This window comes from Cavia porcellus, unplaced genomic scaffold (assembly GCF_034190915.1).
Source record: "Cavia porcellus strain 051 isolate PalLab524CR breed Dunkin Hartley unplaced genomic scaffold, mCavPor4.1 scaffold_26, whole genome shotgun sequence".
Classification (NCBI taxonomy): Eukaryota; Metazoa; Chordata; class Mammalia; order Rodentia; family Caviidae; genus Cavia; species Cavia porcellus.
The window spans coordinates 42,034,047-42,046,989 of record NW_026947509.1 but is presented as its reverse complement, the minus strand read 5'-3'; the positions used below and the strand labels follow the sequence as shown (position 1 = coordinate 42,046,989).

Here is a 12,943-nt window from a genome sequence, read left to right as displayed (position 1 = left end):
AAATGTGCCTCTCTGTGTTTACAATCACCACTTACCACACTAGGACCAAGAACGGGCACACTGCCACCACTCAGAAACCAACCAGCACTGTGTCAAACTGCCCTCCTCGTCCTTCTGGTTTTGGAGGAAGAATGTACACAGGACAAGGCAGTGAAAGGAGTGGTGTGCCATCCACACGGTGTTTCAGCTATGTGCTCTATAGGAACCCAGAAGGAACTGAGGGACAGACCTGTAACAGAAGACTGTGCAACAGACAGGTATCTCTGCAGAGCTGACCGCTCGCGCCAGCATGTTCCTCCTACCCATAAACCAGAGGAAGCCCTCTCAAAATCAAAACTTTCCTTTAATGTAAATGCCTTAGCAAGGCACTCTACAGTTGCCACTTCCTAAGTAGCAACAGGAAAGCCGGGTCATCTTTGATACTCAAATACTATCTTAGAATGAAAAACTGACATCACCTATATAAATTTCACAAGACATTCAGATATATTTTTCGTGGTTTTATTTAGGTCAAGTTCTTAGTACACAGCAGTAATTCCAAATACAATTAAAAAATTAAAAAGTGAGTGTTTCCTCCTTGTCTGGAGGTGGTTTATGGCACACACAAACAGGACTGGCAGCAGACGGTTTCCCTCAGGTTTCCTGAAGGGTTTACTCAGCATCACCAACTCTCCCTCTGGGAGCTGAAAAATACAACTGGCCAGATCATGAACTGTTTACATTCTTTTTTGTAAATAAACCATTTTAAGAAACAAAAGTACATGGACACAAATATGATAAAAACTGCTTTTCCATAGAATTCTGAAGTTGCAAAAGAAGTTTCATTTTAATGTGAAAATAAGTTTTTTTTTTGTTTTGTTGGTTTTGTTTTTTACAAAAAACCTTAAGATACTTAGCAAGGATCATTTATACACAGGTAGGCCCTGTCATTTCATTCATAATTTAATAATATTCTCAACAAAACAAATCAGCATAAACTTAATGAGCTCAATGCCTCCATTTAATAACTTGTTTTTATAAGGCTCTCTTAAATAAGGCTGTTTACCATGCTGTGCTACCAATGTGGAACAACGGCAATGCGTTTTTGCTACCCCTTTATGAAAAACTGCGTAGGAGGGGTAAATGAAGATTATTTGCACTAATTAACGTTACACTTAATACACTTTCAGTTTGAATACTCTGATGGTTATTTATCAAACCATGGCATATCTTTTCAAGTATATTCTTAAACATCAAGTAAAACTAATTTTTAAAGAAAAGAGCACATTTAATTAAGACAGTTGTGGAACAGTAAAACAAATACTGGACACTGAGTCAGGATCTTATTAACTAAATGTTCATCTGAAACAAAGCCTCTAACCTCATCAGTCAACTGAATTAAACCAAAAATCTTAAAAGCTCATAGAACTCTCAGGTTCTATGATTCTACCTAAAGTGGGAGGAGAATTACCACCCTAGCAGCCCCAGGCGCCAAAGCAGCTCAAAAGCGAATAGCTCTCATTCTTTTTAAAGACTCCTCCAATTCCTCCATCAAACTCTTCTTACAGGTAAAAGGTGGCTTTCAAGACACCCATGCTTTTCCAAGGAGAAAAGGTAAGGTCAAACAGTACTTAATGCAGAAAGGTTACCTGCTAAAACCAAAAGATAAAAGCAAATGACAGTCATTTTTATTGCCTCCCAAAAAGAAAAAATCTTAATTCTTGAGTCAACATCATGAAACTGTTCAGAAGCACAGCTACATCACAGGTCTCACTGTGAAAATGCATAGAACACTTTCTCTAGCTGGATAATGAACAGTAGCAGTACCAGGAGGGGAAAGGAGATAAAAGTGTCGCACCTACAGTTGGTAACAGCAAAACCCCACGATGGGAACAGCAGGACCCTCTCAGGACCAGGAGGAGCAAGTGGCCAAAAGATGGAAAATACCAAAGAGACATTTTCAACGATCCATATTTATTCTAAACAGTATGTGGAATCTCTCAAGTCTAGATAATTTGAAACACTGGCACTGATTTTGTTTCCAATTTATTACCTTGGTCATCATCAAACATAACAAGAAACTTTCAAATATTAATACCCAAAAGGGACAATTATTTACTCCGCTTTTTTTTTTTTTTTTTTTTTTTTAAGAAAAAGAGTGGTCACATAGTCAGAAACTCTTGTAAAACAACAGCCTCATTAAATTCCCTCTACCTTGGTAACATGGCGAGTTCACAGTCAGCAGATTTTAGTCTGATCATCTCTGCTACAGTATTAATACATCTTGCAGCATCCAAGATCTGAATTCATTTGAAATTCCTAACACCATCTTTTAGTTTATAAGATAAAAGGTAGAAACTTACAATAAAACAGGAAATACTACCCTCATAGACTTATTTAACAGCATGCAGCCTATGTGATACTACATACACTGAAGTCTCCAATTCTGGTAGGCCTGGCTCGTAATTATTTCATAGTATCCTTCAAAGACAATCTAGAATTCAAAACTGTACAAAAATTTAAAATATGCCCCCCCGCAAAATCACACGCAGTAGTACTAAATAATATAGAAAAAAATCAGCTGACCCACAGCCCCCTGCAGTCCTCAGCACCGGAGGCATGGCCAGTGTCTTCGAGGGTCTAGAGGGTGAGGCTGCCCACTGTGCTTTCACTGCTGTGGCTGCTCTGTGGTGGTGAGGGGCGACTGGATTTTCAAACACCCTCTGCCTAGTAACCCATTACAGTTTCTCAGCAAAAAGTTACTTAAACCATTGGAACTATTTGTTTCAAACGGTTTCCCAGCTGTGCACCAATACTAAGATTTTAACCTATCCAAATATATAGTCTTGTTGGGTTAGTGGAATTAAAGGCTCAGAGAACATTGAAGGCCATTATCTAAAATCAAACCTGCTAAGTTGTAATGGGTTTTGTTTTGTTTCATTTTGTTTTACCTACAAGTTAAAACAAAAGTCTTGATAAGCAGACCTATAGTGGGGTCCCAGGTAAATTGTGAAGTTTTATGCTTTGGTAACAGATCCACAAGTGGCATATGAGCTTCTGCCTACCATCTGCATTTCCTCACACACTACACACACATTTCTTTTCCAACCAACTTTAGCCTCGCTACCATAATGCTTAAGGCCCTCATTTGAAACATATGCAACTGTCGCCTCCCACCGTCACCAGAGGAGGCTACCTGGTGACCTGGGCTGGGCGACCACCGCCTTACCTACTGGGCACCTAGCATCTCCCAGATGTTTTCCAGTATTTAATATTGATTACAAAGGTTATGACTGCAGCCACTAGATATACAAATTCCTTGGAGGTGAAGGTGTCATGTTCAGAGGGAGGTGCTTACTGTTTCTCTGAAAATTCTTTTGATTTTATCAGTGTAACTAGGTAAGTATTTTGGCATATTAATCTCACTCCACAGCAGTCTCATTCTCAGAAGGTTCAAATTATTACTAAAAGCAGCTACTGTAGAGCTCAGTCACACGAAGTCAGATGAGTATTTACCTTCCCTAGAGCTCAGGGGGGTGCAGCAGCAGCAGCCAGCACTGGCCATTGGTTAACATTCAGAGAGCACGTTAGCGGCCAGTGACTGTCAGAGACTTGAAAATACTTGCTGTTCTTTCAAAACGAAAACTAGTGTTTTTCTAAAATGTAAAAGGAGAAAGAGCTGGTCTCATCTCCAAGAGCTACTTCGTGAAGCAGCACTGAAGGTGAGGACTCAGCAGGCCTGCTGGGGGCGCACTCCTGGCTTGCTTCTCATGGCCTTGGGAACCTTCCTGCCCAGCTGCACATACCAGCCCCGTGCCCAGGCCAGTCCACTCCCCTTCCCAGACCAGGGAGGTCCCCGAAGCAGCAGCAGCAGGTCAGAATGAGACTGTGGCCACTGTCACCCCCCTCAAGATGCCTGGCGACTTACACACATCACCCCATACGTACAAGTGGAAACAAGATCAGACACAAGCAGGCTTAGCGTTAACCTGCCTGGCACACCCAAGTACTAGAGAGTGCAGAATTTACAGTGTTGATAAGGAAAAAGCCATCTCAAACTATTTGAAAAATAGTGAAGTACGGGATTTAAATATTGGTCTCCTCTTTGTACAAGTGGAAAAGGATGAGGGGCTGGGCTACCTGCTGGGCCGTGAGGTTAACCCTTGCTTTAGCACAGGCAATGGAATGGGTTTACTGCCACAGATTCAGCAGGAAGGGAGCGCCCAAGAGTGTACAGAATTCCTGAGAAAGATCCTCAATTTTTTTCCTGAATCAGTCTTAATCTGATTTATTTTAGCTACATAATTATGTTGTTATACCTTTGACATACTCAGAAATGGTCACTTTATTTCAATCCAGACAGCTCAGTATAGTACAAATGATGGCAGAAAGGTCCATTTGTTCAGACTTGGCTTGCTTTTTTAATACTGGAGGATAAACCAAAAAAACAAAGTAGTTTTTATCGTTTGTATCCTTCATTCTGTCTCACTGAAGGGAAAGCCCAAGGCCTTTGGACAGCCTGGGAAGACCTGGCTGTTTCTGCAAGGTGGGTGTAGCCTTCTGCGCTTCACTCAGAGTAATGCATGATGGACTCCACATAATTCCCTGGGAAGAGCCCCGTCACTCCATTCATGACTCCCTCATACCAACCGTCGTCATTCTTCTTGATGACATAAATAATGGCTCCTTCCTGAAAAGACAGCTCGTCTTCCTTGTCTTTTGTGTAATCATAGATAGCAACAACTAGAGAGAAGGAAAAAAGGCAATGTGAAAAAATATATTCCTAGAAAGACAACCAAAATCAAGTAAGCAATCAAAACTACTTCGATGTATTTTCTCTAATAACCAGTCCTGTAAAATGGATCCCATTTTCTACAAAAATTTGATTCTAATGTGACTGCAATATGGGAAGAGGAATTATGTCCACTACAAACTTACCCTTCTACAGTCTATAGGGAGGGAATCACATCCTGGAGAGAGACAGTCTCAGAATCAGCTGAGCTCACGGTGAGGCATCATGCATGCAAATCTTTAAACATTAAAGCTATACTAGTGAGGGCCAGGAATTTATCTCAGTGGCATAAGCGCCTGCCTAGCAAGCACAAGGTCATGAACTCAATCCCCGGTCCAAAACAAAACCTATACTAGTGCAGCAAAATCTGTAATAAAAGGCAAACAAAAAATTGACAGGAAATGGCAAATTTCAGTCTCCTTTCTGCAGTCTGTGCACACTTTTCACGGACAGAATCCTCCAGGGTCATCCATGCAAACTGAAGGCCCATCACATATTCCTTCCAACACACAATACCCTGTGCCAGCTTACAGAAACAGTCTAAAAGTCCTCAGAGGACAAGACACTTGTAAGCTCCTATTGTTTTTACTCCTTAAGGCACTGAAAATGGGGATCTCTCAACCACTACCGCAGAAAATCTCTGGTTCCAAAAATTTCATCTCCCTGATGGTTGAAATTGGGATGCTTCCTAGATGACTCAAATCCATCTGAAGAGCTAATTTTTGTTCCAAATCTGTTCATTCCCCCATGCCTCCTTAAATTCCACTCTGAACTTCACCCAATAAAACCTCAACTGTTCACTGTCAGGAACAGCACACACTGTTTAGTCTCTCATGGAAGGAACCCTTTTTTCACACAAACGGGAAACAGCAACCACGAGACAGCCTTTGACACCATGCATCCATGCATCTTGCTCTAAGTAACGAAAACGTGTACTTCTGGCCTGCTGTGGTAAAAGTAACTCCCTTAATCTGTGAATCATATATATTATTATAATCTGTGATTAAGGGATATGATATACTTAAAAGAGGCCTAGCTTGAAAGAATTGTCTGTATTTCTCAAAATATAACCGAGAACCTAAACACAACTGTAACTACAGCACCCAAGGCTAACTACAAACTTGTCACAGAGAACACAGGTTAAGAGTATGTAGCATTGCCAGTCTCAAGTGTGTATAGTAGTGTAATTGTCAAAATCAGTCAACATTCTTTTGGTTTTGTTTTCATACCAGAGATCGAACTCAGGACCTTGCACTTGCTAGGCAGGTACTTGTGTCGCTAAGCTACATCCCCAGGCCCTACATCACTTTTGAAATTAGTGTTTTTCCCAATTAAAAAATTGCTTTTAAAAACTTTTTCCAGGCGTGACAGTAGATGCCTGTAATTCTCACTCGGGACTGAGGCACAAGTAAATCTGAAGCCAGCATCACACCTGAGTAGAAGAGTGGGGCTTGTGGCCGAAGGGGAGTGGCTGGGGTCACTCGGCTGGGCACCGGGAGCCCGGCTTCCCCCACCAGGCTGTGCCTCACTCACTGCCTCATTATGAAGGTATCAGGTCTGGGAAGACGGCAGTGCTGCCGTCACTCCCTAGCGCCTGCTGGACACCTGGCACTGGTGCCATGGGGTGCGCAGAGCCCAGATGGCAGCGTGCGGGCCCCTGCCTCCAGGCCAGCTAAGTTTCCAGAGGACCTCTGCACAGAGGAAGGCCCAGACCGTGATATGAAGAAACTGAGAAACCATTATTCCTCCTCTTCTCCACATGTCCCACTTAAATGTCTGGTGCAAAATCCTGTTCTAAGGAGAGGGAACAGGAGTAAGAGCTGAGAATAACAACCCTCCCTCCTGATGCATTTGGCAGGAAACAGAAAACTGCTCCCTTATGATCTCTGTCTGACAAAAACTCTGTGAAATGGTTGTTCAATAAGAACGATAGATAACCATCAATTTACAAACTGCTTATAAAATTTAACTAGCATGACTTCCCACAGCATAGATGAACAATGTAATGCAAGGCACTAAAATTGAACGAATATTAATGAAACTTCACTCATTAGTAAAAACTCAGCGAGCTTCTCTTCAGCACCAGTCGTCTCTCTTCTGAGGAGACCGCATCCTGCCCACCCAGGCGCCTTTTCAAATTCACTCTTTCCGCACGTGTTGATGCACAGCACTTAGGAGGCTAAGGCAGGGGGATCGCTGCGAGTTCGAGGCCAGCCTGGGCTACCCAGGGAGCTCAAGGGCAGCCCGAACTACGCAGTGAGATCTGCCACCTCAAAAAAGACAAAGATAGGTTAAAAATGAGTAAATCCAATAAAACTCACCCTTTTCCAGGTAGGCGCGGGGCGCCCAGGGTGGGTCCTCCTCGGCGTAGGGGTCGCTGTATTCCACCACGGCCGCCTCCTCCTCCTCGTAGTCCTCCGGCGGCGGTGGCGGCGGGGGTGGTGACTCGGCCAGGCCAGGCTCCTCGGCGGGCGGCGGCGGCGGCGCATCTGAAACTGAGCGGAGCCGCTGAGCCAAGCTGCCCTCGCCGGGCCCCGGCAGCCCGCGCGCCGAGACCTGGCGACCCCCAAGCCTGCGCCCCCTACTCCCCCCCCCCCGCCTGGCCTCACTCCCGCGTCCGTCCGGGAGCCTTAGATACGATAATACTCAGGACATCTGTGAGCGAACCTCACTTATAATAAACACTCGGGGCCCAGGGGTGGCCAGCGCTTACTCTATTTTTTTCTTTTTGAAATTGCATTTTAACAATCATGGAGGAAAAATCACAAACGACTTTGGGTAACTTCCATAATGATGTTTTGTTTATCAAATTCTAACTAATTCAAACTAATTTATGACTCAGAATTTCTTCAGGCTAAACGTCCAGCGCACCCCCAGACATGCGGTCACCCTCAGAGTCCCTGCGAGCCGTCCCTTCTCCACAGCGCACCCGGCTCCCCTCCCGCACACGCGCCTGCCTTTCCAGCCCCACCACCTGATGAGCCACGAGAAGCCAGCCCGGTCCCGCCCCAGTCCTCCTGCTGCGTCCCCATTCTGCAGGACTAGGGTTACCCTAGGCTGCACAGTACCAGGCCAGCACGGGGCTAAGCTGCAGCAGGCCTCACTAGGGCGCCCCCCCTCTCCCCAGCTCACAATCCTGCCCCATCCTCCAATAGTTGGAATTCGAGGCGTGGACCAGCACCTGGCTACCCGCATGGCTTTAACAAGTCCATGAGCAGCCCCGCTTGAACTCAGAACAACACGCCCCAGTCGCGCTTGTAGTGTGAAAGGGTTGCTGGCCCAGACCGGACACTTTAGCCAGGAAAAGCCTCAGCCGGAATTAGGGAGCTCTTGCCTCCCCCGCCCCTAGAGATTTACCTGTAACCCTATACCCCCACCCTTACAAACCTACCTCTGGCGCCAAACTAAGACCAATGGGCTACCTGTGCATCCCTAATACCCCCTAGGTTCCACCCCAGGCCGAGGCTACTTATGTGCCTCACTCGACGTGTTCCAGAGAGTGTTCCAGAGAGAGATCGCCGGCCCGGGGTGGAGATGCTGCGCCCCGGGGGACCGGGGGTCTCTCCCTGCATTCCCAAAATAAAGGTCACTTATATTTTATACTTCTTATCTTTTCAGCCACCACCGCCGACCACTCCTTCCTCTTCTTCCCCTTCTCAGACCTAACATAGTGGGACTGTCGAACGGCACAGAATCACACAGGAAAGAAACCTTGACCAGCAGCCTTGAGAAACTACACTAAAACGTCACCGGGAGACGCTGTCTCCGCCCAGCTGCACCGCCCCAAAGGCTCCCACTTCCCTGGGGTCCCCCGGGCTGCCCACTGGGGATGTAGAGCCGCTTGTCATAGGTACGCGTCACTCTCAAGGGCTGAATACGCACGGCTTCTCTTATAGGACAAACCCAACACAGGAGTAAGTTTAAAGAGCCGGAGACGGTGCGTGCCGTGCCAGGCCAGGCCAGGCCAGGCCCAGGAGAGGGGGACACTTCCGTGCCGCGCAGTGCTTGGAGGAGGGGGGCCTGAGCAAGCCGGAAGCCAACAGCTGGGTGAGGGCACAGGGCCGCAGTGAGGGAAGAAGGCACAGCGCCAGGTGCAGGGACCCGCTTGGGGATGCGAAGGGGTGATAGGAGGCAGGGGCTGGGCGGCCTGGCGACCCCAGGGCACATTTGAGGATCAGAAGGGAATCCCCCAGCTCGGCAGAGGCTGTGCCCTGTAACTGACTGGGAACAGTTCCACGACACCCCCACACACTGCAGCTCAAGGCCTGCTGCCAAAATGGGCAAGATCGCAAGCTCCAGGCAGGCAGGGCAGCACAAGCTTGGATCCTACCACCCTGGGAGGCTGAAGCAGAAGGAGCAGAGGTTTAAGGCCAGAGCAACTTACTGAGATATTGGTTTAAAAAGAAAAAAAAAAATAAAAAATAAAACCTGCTAAAATAGGACAGGGCAGCAGCTCAGCGCAAAGTCTCTCCCTGCGTCCAGTCCCCAGTACCACCAGGAATAAAAATAGTAACATGCCTGAAAAGCTTTGAAGACCCTTCTGAAAGAAACATCCCTTTCTAAAGGGAGTGTTTAGAAGACGATAAAATGCATGTGAATACGTAAACCCTGCTATGTCGGTCACAATACACCTCAAAGTTGGTTTTATGCTGTTCTCCAGCTGAGATGGAGCTCAGGACTGAATGAAGGGCAGTGTTTTCCAGCCATACTCAGGGCACTAAGCCTTGAACAGGTACCCATCACCCCTGTCACAGAGCAACCCAACAGCACTTTGGGGCTGTTCACGGACACTGATGTTTTTACAGACTCTCACTAATGAATGCTGACAGCTAAAGGCATCATGCTTCGGAAAATCACCGTCTCTCCCTGTGTACACAGGTGTGTCTCACCACTGGACGCATCTGCAGTCAGCTGACCTGCACTCTGGAAGCTGCTCTTCAGGTCTGCTGGGGGTAAAGTGACATCAGCTCACGGACCAGAGCAACTGGAGGAGCACAGGAGGATGGCAATGCAAGTGGCTGTCTTCATCACTCCACTAATTCACAATCAAACTGTTTCAGCTTCTGACCTGCTGTGGAAGGTAAACTGCAACCAACCCCGCCACCACCACCTCGGTTCTCAAGCAAATCTCTTGGTTTGCTCTGCATTTCAGACCCCAGCCCACGTGTTTGAGGAGGGTGCTGGTCACACTGTGGGCCAGCGGCCATCCCCAGCCAGTGAAGGCCACATGAGCCAGAACAAAGCAGGCTCCAGACACAACTGAAACCCACGGAACCCACTGACTGTCAGGAAAGCAGCTCTCAAACTTAAAACATATTAGGAACAGACAGCATGGTCACACTGCAAGGATTCACAGGGTACATTCCGGTGAGCAAACTGTCCAGAAATCCACAAAAAGAAATGCGAAGGTACCTCAAAGGAACACTGAGCCCTCAAGACGGGAGAAGTGGATTTGAACCAGAGTCCAAAGGCACCTTTGCTTTTCTAACGTGTTGACAACAGCACATAGTTTGCTACTACACAAGCATTGGGGGGGGGGGCACTCTCCATGGCACACATCCCGGGGCTGGCGATAAGCCAGCCCACAAAATGGCAAAGCCTCTGCCATCAAAGCCCTCAGACTGCACTAGCAGCAAAGCCTGCCCCAAAGGCCCCCAAACCCACACTGCCAATGCTGCTGCCCTTGTCAGGAGTACAGGGTGAGCTGCTCTGGACGATGACATTAAATGTGGAATGAAGGTCGGGCTGACCCGACCTGGCCTCACAGTAGTTAGAGCACAGCACACAGCTCTGTCTCTCCCCAGATTTAGCTACTGATGCACTGCACACTACTGACAGGAAGCCTAACCAGCGAGCCAGCACCCGCTGTGTATGCGGTGTGATCAAACTATGCATTTTTAAGTTTATTACAATAAAACACACTGCCAGTGATTCCCCTCCAAACAGCCCATCCACTTAAAACACACTCATTGCACCATTCTGCCACAGCCGAAGCCCCGGGAGTCCTCTTTTTACATTCTTTCAGTGCTTCATCAGTGAGGGCTGCTGCCAGCACCACGAGAAACAGCATGAAATGGTAGTGTGGGACCCTCAGGATGCGGCATCCCTGCCAGCACCGGACTCACAGTTCTTACCCTCGGTCAGCAAGAAAAATGCAGAGGCACTACAACAACGAAGACCCTGGTGACAGAGGACTTCCAGAGCAGCTTCAAAAAGAGGCAAGCACAACGGGACCTAAGTTCCAGGTGAGGGGGTGTTTAGGGTGATGAACAGACTGTGTCAATTTTTGAGGACTTTTCATATATTCACATTTTTACTACAGCTTGTGGTATGAAAATACTGGAAAGCGTGAGCCCACTTTTGACTATAGCACATCCCTAGCTGGTGGGCTCACACAGCCAACCCAACACAAGGTACTAAGCCAGCCCTTGAAGCTGCCTGCACCCATGGCAGGGCCAGCAGCTTCAGGGACTGTGGAGCGCCCGGCCCTGGGTCGCAGCATCCTGGTATCTGCTTGCTGGTCACACTCCTTCGGTCTGTGAGCATGGATACATTTTAACTTTTTGTAATAGGTTTGTGTATATTTTATAATAATATATGATTAATAAAGACTATTTTCCTACATGTATTTTATGTATTCATGATAAAAATATTTCTGGGCTATGGTGTTATCTGTGAGTTTTTTAACCACTTACTAGTCCAATTGTTTGAATACAGGATGATCAAAACTTGATTTTTTTATTAGTTTTTGTAATATAACAGAAACTATAATACTAATAGTTTTTATCAAATTTATTCAGTACAAGCCTCAGCTGGCTGAGTGGTCCACGCTGTCCAGGGAAGCCCAGCGTAAGCCACCAAGTGGCTACAATTTGGCCCCGAGCAGTTTGCACTTACCTGCTCACGGGTCAACTGCAGCCCCTGCTCAGATTCCACCTGCGTCGTGCAGCCCAGCGACCATGACCATGGCCTCTCAGACAGGACCCTGATCTGGAGGCATGCAGCTCCTGAGCGCCCCTGCTGCTTTTCCAGGATAGTCATGTGCAAGCAAATCATCTATCTGATTACACAGGGTTCTACAGCAGGCTGCAGCACAACCTGCAAGGCCAGTGGAGGACAGGCCGGCTGGCTGCTCCTCCACGTCCTACCACATCATGGATGGGAGAGAACTGCCAGGCACCTCCCAGACAGGACAGCGACTAGAAACGAGACCTGCACATGAAAGAGGGCTGCCCAGTGACTGCAGCAGATCTCCAATGCGACTGTTACTCTCTCTTATATTTCCAACTCAGCTTTCCCCTTTCTGTTTTTAGTGCTAGGAATCAAACCCAGGGACTCATGCATGCCAAGCATACACTCTTCTACTAAGCTACAACCCCAGCTACTAACAGATTTAAAGCTCTATGAAATCAGAGAATTTCACCTTAATTATTTTATCATCCCCATTAGTCATACATTGACTTACTCATAATATGAAAACATCTGAAATATCAGTGACCATTCAGTCAATCATTTATCAATGGCATCTTATGCCTATAATCTGATCTTACAGCATAAAGAAGACAAACTTACTATTTTCTTGGACTCTGGCCACAAATCCCATTAAAGGTAACTGAGGAGTTACCTGTAGGACGGAGGGAGGAGGAGGAGCAACAGATACTGCAAAAACAAAAGAGGTGCGGAGGATAAGGGGTAAGGGCGAGTTACACTGAGGAGAGGATAAGACAATTAAACAAAGGAGGAAAACACTTCTCACAAACATTTCAGTAGCAAGAATATCTTAAGAACCCCATTTTGAGGGACATTTCATTAACACAAAGTACAGTACTAGGGAAGTTTTAGTAAGTTTTTCAAAATTACAACAGGAAAAATGTATCACGTACAGAGCTACTCTAATGTATACTGGCCATCTAGTTTCACATTGATTACAACATGCCCTCTCAAAGAATGAATTTCGGCAGCTTACCATATAATAGTTTCGTTTTCTGAATTTTATTTCAAATGATACACTTCTGTCAGTATCAAAGAAAAAGCATTACATCCTAACATCTAAATTTATACTTTTTATTACTTCAATGACTAGTTAATTGTTCATTTAATGAAATAGATTGTTTTGGATACTTTTCTCTCTCGTTGTTGAGACAAAATACCTGATGCCCGATGTCAGGGAAG

At 46.2% G+C, this 12,943-nt stretch overlaps 2 protein-coding genes across 36 annotated transcripts in view; one reads left to right on the top strand and one right to left on the bottom strand.

The window, feature by feature from the left end:
- Window positions 1–11,399, top strand: part of Raph1 (Ras association (RalGDS/AF-6) and pleckstrin homology domains 1) — a 104,267-nt gene extending 92,868 nt beyond the window's left edge. Inside the window, exon 16 of the mRNA XM_063237295.1 lies at window positions 8,390–11,399. Coding sequence (XP_063093365.1) covers window positions 8,390–8,437 — 48 coding nt within the window. The 3' untranslated portion in view covers window positions 8,438–11,399. The remainder of the gene's footprint in view (window positions 1–8,389) is intronic.
- Window positions 486–12,943, bottom strand: part of Abi2 (abl interactor 2) — a 96,098-nt gene continuing 83,640 nt past the window's right edge. For 19 of the 35 annotated variants that reach the window (XM_063237317.1, XM_005005745.4, XM_005005747.4 and 16 more), the window contains 3 exons: window positions 12,344–12,430; window positions 7,093–7,266; window positions 486–4,722 (listed from right to left, as the gene is read on the bottom strand). In XM_063237317.1, the coding sequence (XP_063093387.1) occupies window positions 4,547–4,722; window positions 7,093–7,266; window positions 12,344–12,430 (437 nt within the window). In that variant the 3' untranslated portion in view covers window positions 486–4,546. The remainder of the gene's footprint in view (window positions 4,723–7,092; window positions 7,267–12,343; window positions 12,431–12,943) is intronic. The other 16 variants (XM_063237329.1, XM_013157448.3, XM_063237330.1 and 13 more) reach the window with 2 other exon arrangements.